Source organism: Madurella fahalii (genome assembly GCF_045866475.1).
Source record: "Madurella fahalii IFM 68171 DNA, scaffold_4, whole genome shotgun sequence".
NCBI lineage: Eukaryota > Fungi > Ascomycota > Sordariomycetes > Sordariales > Madurella > Madurella fahalii.
In genome coordinates this window covers 4,605,887-4,611,379 of record NW_027263974.1, presented here as the reverse complement: position 1 = coordinate 4,611,379, position 5,493 = coordinate 4,605,887, and the positions used below count along the sequence as shown (strand labels likewise).

Below are 5,493 nucleotides of genomic sequence, written 5' to 3'. Positions count from 1 at the left end.
GGTCACGGGATGGTATTGGTTTTAATTATTCTGTAATTATTTTATTTTTTATTTTTATTTTTTATTTTATTTTTTTCCAATCAAGAGCAAGTTGGTAGGGTTGATGTTTTTGGTTATATATATTTGCCAGCATGGGCTACCTGGTGTTCTTGCTGTTAGGAACCGAACCGCTTCTACTCCAGGTGCCCGTGACACCGGCTTCTCTTGTTGTTTAAATCAACTCCATAGCCCATTCTCCTCTCCGAACTTCATGAGTCGGTCGTGGAGCTCACCGCGACGCAACGCCTCATAGATTTCACTCGCCATTGTCCCAAGGGTCCTGCTGCGAGCCGCTAGATCTTCGTCCGTCTCGGCAATACCATTTGCACGCAGCCCGTTGCAACCCTTAACGGCGCTTCCATTGGCCTCTGCCTTGGGTGCTTGAGCCTTGCGCTTCAGAAGCGGAGGGTGGTCCTCAACGCCCCTGTTGAGCGGAATGTTCAACTCCTTCCGCACAAACTGGTACACCACCCTCGAGGCCGGGCTGATGTACTCGGCAGTGGTCTGACGGTGGAAGAAATCGCTGCGGAGATTAGCGTAACACTCTTCAACCGCCGACGCCATCCTCGACTGATAGTCCCGTATCTCCCCCAAGCTGGGATCACCATCAACGTGCGTCCTGACAAGCTCCAGAACCTCTCCCAGGGACTCGCTCACAGCGGCCTTGCAGCGCTCCCTCAAGTCCAAATGGGCGAGCTGATCCCACTTTTTCAAAACCGACCCCGTCAGCTCGCGTGCAAACGGCTCGCCCGCGCCTTTCCGCAATTTCTTCCCTAGGCCCAAAGACCGGTCCATAAGAGCCCGAGCCACATCCCCCTCCAGCCTGACTCTGAACTCGACCCGCAGGCACCTCAGATCCAGCGCCTGACAGATCACCCACAAGTACGTCGCCGCCATCAGCCCCACGACCTCGACGGCCTCGGCGGCATACCGCGCCGCCACCAAAGCCATCGAGTTGACGCTCTGGTTCGCCATCTCGGCGACCTGGACGTGGGCGCTGACGGGGCGGCACAGCCAGGCCAGCTCGGCGGCGTAGGCGGCCATGTTGACGTCGAAGCCCTTGGCGGTGAAGGAGGCGGAGGGGTCGTCAGCGGAGAGGTTGGGCGGGAGGCCCTTGGAGGTGGCATTGTTGATGACCTCGGCGGACTGGGCGGCCAGCAGGCGGCCGAGGTTCTGCAGCGCCGTGAGCGTCTTCTCCATGGCCGAGGTGAGCGCCATGGCCTGGAAGTTGCCGCCGTGGTGGACCCGCCCGCCGACGGCGTCGATCAGCGGGTTGTCGGTCGTTGAGTTGAGCTCCGTGGCCACCTGGCGCGTCGCCAGCGCCAGGTCCTCGAGCTGCGGGCCGATCCATTGCGGGGCGGTGCGCAGGGCGTAGCGGTCTTGGGCGAGGCCGACTCGGGAGGCGGCGGAAGTGGAGGAGGGGGAGGCGGAGTAGGGGCACAGCTTGGAGCCGGAGAGGAAGCCGAGGATGTTGGCGGCCGCTTCGGCCTGGCCCGGGTGCGGGCGGGCCGCGGAGATGAAGGGGTCGTAGTTGTGTGCTGTGCCGACGAGCGCTTCGGTGCCCATTGCCGTGAGGAGCTGGACGAGGAGGGCGAGTTGGTTGGCTTGGTGGATCACTAGGCAGGCTGCCGCGCAGCTGGGGGCGGTGCCGTTGGTGATGCCGAGGCCTTCTTTGGCTTGGAGCCGGACGGGATCCATCTTGGCGGTTCTCAGTGCTTCGGTTGCTGGAATGACTTTCCGGTCACTGGTCTCGACGAAGATGTCTGGGTTTCCCTCGATCGCGCCGGCAATGTATGACAGCGTCGACAAGTCCCCTGAGGCCGAGATGCTGCCTCGCAGCGGCACCACGGGCGCCATGTCGTGCGCAAGGAGGCTCATGACCGACTCTATGACGCTGACGCGTACGCCGGAATGGCCTCGCATGAGGGAGTTGCACCGAATCAGCATTGCGGCCTTTACAATTGGCATTGGTAGCGCATGGCTCCGGAGCAGCCGGTTGTGCCGGCAGTCGTCGGATCCCGGGTCGGTCTTGTCCGCTTTGAGCAGGATGCCAACGTTTAGGTGTTGGATGGCAGCGCTCTGGAGCCGCTCAAAGTGCTGGGTTCTTGTGTCGGCGCTGCCGCCAAAGCCGGTGTTGACGCCATAGATGACATGGCCTGATTCAAGCTCTCTCTCAAGGAAGGCAACGCTGTCGTGAACAAGCTGGAGATCCCGTTGGTCGTCGGTAAGCTTGGCCTTGGCGCCGTGTCTACGACGTGGGTAAGTGCTCGTCTACGTCTGAAATGTACCTGTGCTCTCCACTTACAACGAGACAGCCACGACATCGGCAATGGCTAAGTCGTGGCCGTTGACTAACACGGGTCCCTGGCTTTGAAGCCGGTGTTGGAGCCTGACCCATTCTGAATAGGCGGCGCAGGCGTGCGGGGAGGCCGTCTCTTGCTGTATGTATCTGCTGCTTCCCATGTTCGAGGTGCGTTTGAGACGCTGAAAATCAAATCGGAGATTGCTCTTGTTTAAGGTTGCTTGAGGTTGTGGCGTGGTTGCGGTGTAGGCCAGGCCTTGATGTCAAAGTAAGTTAGCACTTATCGATAACCTTTTTTTTTTTTTTTTTTTCCTTTTCCCTGTGGCGGTCTTAGCGCGGCTGCGCTTGAAGGATAAGCTTCAAGGTTAGTTTATTGGTCACAGGAGCATGCAAGCTGCACATCAGGGTAGAGCAGCGAAACAGCCACCCAGGTTTCTCCCTCAGGAGATGCACCTGATCCAACCCGGCCTGACCCGAATAGACGCTTTTTTTTTCCTTTTTTTTTTTTTTTTTTTTTTTTTCCCCCCTCTTGCAGGCTGTATCTCAACGTCTGTTTTAAGTCGTACAAAGGAAAGATAGCCTTTGTCGTACTTCAGGTGCAATTGCTGGACGGCAATTGCGGCGTCGCTTTTGCGCGACAGCCTTCTTTAGCAATAGGGTGGTAACTAAACGCAATACCCAATACGTTGATAAACAGAGAATCCGTTCGGCCATAGGGTGCTCATATTTGCTCCATCTAACCCGCTTGGATAGCTGAGTCGGCTGCACTTCGCCGAGTAGAGGTGCGGGAGGCTGTGAGAGGTAAGGTACTTGCAAATAAGGTAACCAGCGCATGTTGACCGTTGTGTGAGTGATGGGTGCAACTTACGGCCCCTGTCGCACTCACATGTTGACGGCTGCAAGTTACTACGAGACACCCATTGCCGGACTTCTTGATACGGTGGTACCCGCAGTATTAACCCAACAATGGGATGGAATACCTACCACAAGAGAACATGTCGGCTGGATCCGTACCCGCCTCGCATTTTCCAGCCTCTAAGTATTCTCCCCAACGATTGTCAGTACTGTACCACCGCCGCCTCTGTCACACTCTCACGGGCCTTGTGTCCAATTGTACGAAAACAAGTCGAACCATAGAAAGAGGTCGTTCTTTACAAGACCACGACTCTCGTCCCGAGTTTGGAGCGGCGTGTTTAATCCGCGAATGAGACACCAACATCGACGCGGGCGTTATTCTCGACCTCAGGGTTAAGGCGACGCAAGTCGACAGCGGGGAAGTTAGACGCCGAAACTCGGAATCTCCTATGACGTATCTTTCCAATTGATCAGCTCCTAGTCCTTTGCGGCTCTTTCTCCGCGATGCGACTACGGACGGTGTGGTATAAGTCCACCAATCATCCGGCCATTTTTATTCGCGTATTTCGGGGTGAAGCATCCTTGCCCGGTACAACATCCGAGCAATGACCCGGCCGAGCAGATGCCACTTCTCATGTTCCCCAGTCCTAGCAGCCATTTTCTAATCGTTTCACGGTTGTATCGCGTCCGCCGGGTCACCAAGATGAAGCTCCTCGCCGCGCTCGCCGCCACTCTCGTCCCCTCCGCCCTGGCCGCAAGCCGCACTTCCCCTCCCCCAAACTGTCTCACTGTGTCCAAGCCTAACTCCAGCCCTCGGGGCCAGTACACCACCGTCCAAGCCGCCGTCGACGCACTCTCGCTCACCTCGACCGCCCCGCAGTGCATCTTCATCTACCCGGGCGTCTACCGGGAGCAGGTCCTCGTGGCGTCGCGCAAGGCACAGCTGAGCATCTACGGCTCCACGCCCGACACCAGCTCGTACGCGCGCAACGCTGTCACCATCACCAGCAGCAAGAGCCAGGCCGACGGCCTGTCCAACGACGAGACGGGCACGCTACGCGTCAAGGCGCCCGGGTTCCGCCTGTACAACGTCAATGTCGAGAACACGTACGGAAAGGGCAGCCAGGCGGTGGCGCTGAGCGCGCAGGCCGAGAGCGGGTACTACGGCTGTGCCTTCTACGGGTTCCGTACGTCTTCCTTCCTCCTCCCGGGGCCCCCGGGCCCCCCGCATCAGCCAGTCGGCCGTCGGCCCGTCGTCAGCGGGAAAGAGACTGATTGTGTTCTTTGGCGTAGAGGATACCCTCTACGCAAACAGTGGGGCGCAGGTGTACGCGCGATGCTTGATTCAGGGTGCGACCGACTTCATCTTCGGGCGGCACGCGCCAGCGTGGTTTGAGAAGTGTATGTTGCGATGTTTCGGGCGGAGTAGCAGCGGGACAGGCAACCGCCACTGCCCGCTGATTGCTCTGCGTGCCGAGGAACGTCCCGCTGACTGAGCTGGCAGGTGATATTCGCGTCGTGACGGCTTCGTTGGGCTACATCACAGGTACGAAGCTCTCCCCTTACCGTTGACGGCGAGCACCAGGCTGCGGAGGAACGGAAAATTCGCCGGAACTGACATACCAGCTAACAACATTGCACGACAACAGCATCCGGGCGGCAGTCGTCCTCTAGCCCAAACTATTACGCCTTCAACAACTGCGACATTGCGTCCGCAGCTGGCCATTCGGTTGCCAATGGCGCGTACTATCTGGGAAGGCCATGGGCAGAGTTCGCGCGGGTCGTGGTGCAGAGGACGTCAATGACTGGCGTGGTCAATTCTGCCGGGTGGAGGGTCTGGAACAACGGTGATGAACGGACGGGGAATGTCCTGTTTGGCGAATATGCCAACACGGGCGCCGGGGCTTCTGGGACTCGGGCGTCGTTTGCGACCAGACTGAGCTCGCCCGTCACCATGTCGGCAGTTCTGGGCGGTGGGTATAGCAGCGCCGCATACTTTGATGCGAGCTACCTGGCCTGAGTGAAAGGGGGTCTACGGGCAGCGGGTTGACGACCATGACGACCTCTCAACGTGTTGAATCGCAAGTGCTCGGATCGTGTTGGGCGGAATCGTCGTTGGCTCATTGCTGGTATACTATGTAACCCCCCCCAACGAATCTTGACTGAAAGTCCAGAACATCGTACTTGGCTTTCTGCCATCAGCTGCGGTCTTGGCAAGGCGATTCTGAGTCCGGACGTCCGGCTCGGAGCGGAGAGTCAGCGGGGCCACAGCATGGAAAAGCCGAGCTCCAGAACAC

The 5,493-nt window shown here is 58.4% G+C and overlaps 2 protein-coding genes across 2 annotated transcripts; one reads left to right on the top strand and one right to left on the bottom strand.

Moving 5' to 3' along the window:
* Positions 1-216: 216 nt before the first annotated feature.
* On the bottom strand, positions 217-2,502 carry MFIFM68171_08323 (Phenylalanine ammonia-lyase; the record flags this gene model as incomplete). Its single annotated transcript, XM_071063743.1, has 2 exons — positions 217-2,287; positions 2,345-2,502. 2 exons carry the CDS (start codon positions 2,500-2,502, stop codon positions 217-219), a joined length of 2,229 nt encoding a protein of 742 aa, XP_070919844.1.
* A 1,397-nt stretch (positions 2,503-3,899) lies between these two features.
* On the top strand, positions 3,900-5,216 carry MFIFM68171_08322 (Pectinesterase; the record flags this gene model as incomplete). The annotated part of the gene is made up of 4 exons (XM_071063742.1): positions 3,900-4,383; positions 4,490-4,597; positions 4,701-4,742; positions 4,846-5,216. The coding sequence occupies 4 exons, from the start codon at positions 3,900-3,902 to the stop codon at positions 5,214-5,216; spliced, it is 1,005 nt and encodes a 334-aa protein (XP_070919843.1).
* Positions 5,217-5,493: the final 277 nt, after the last annotated feature.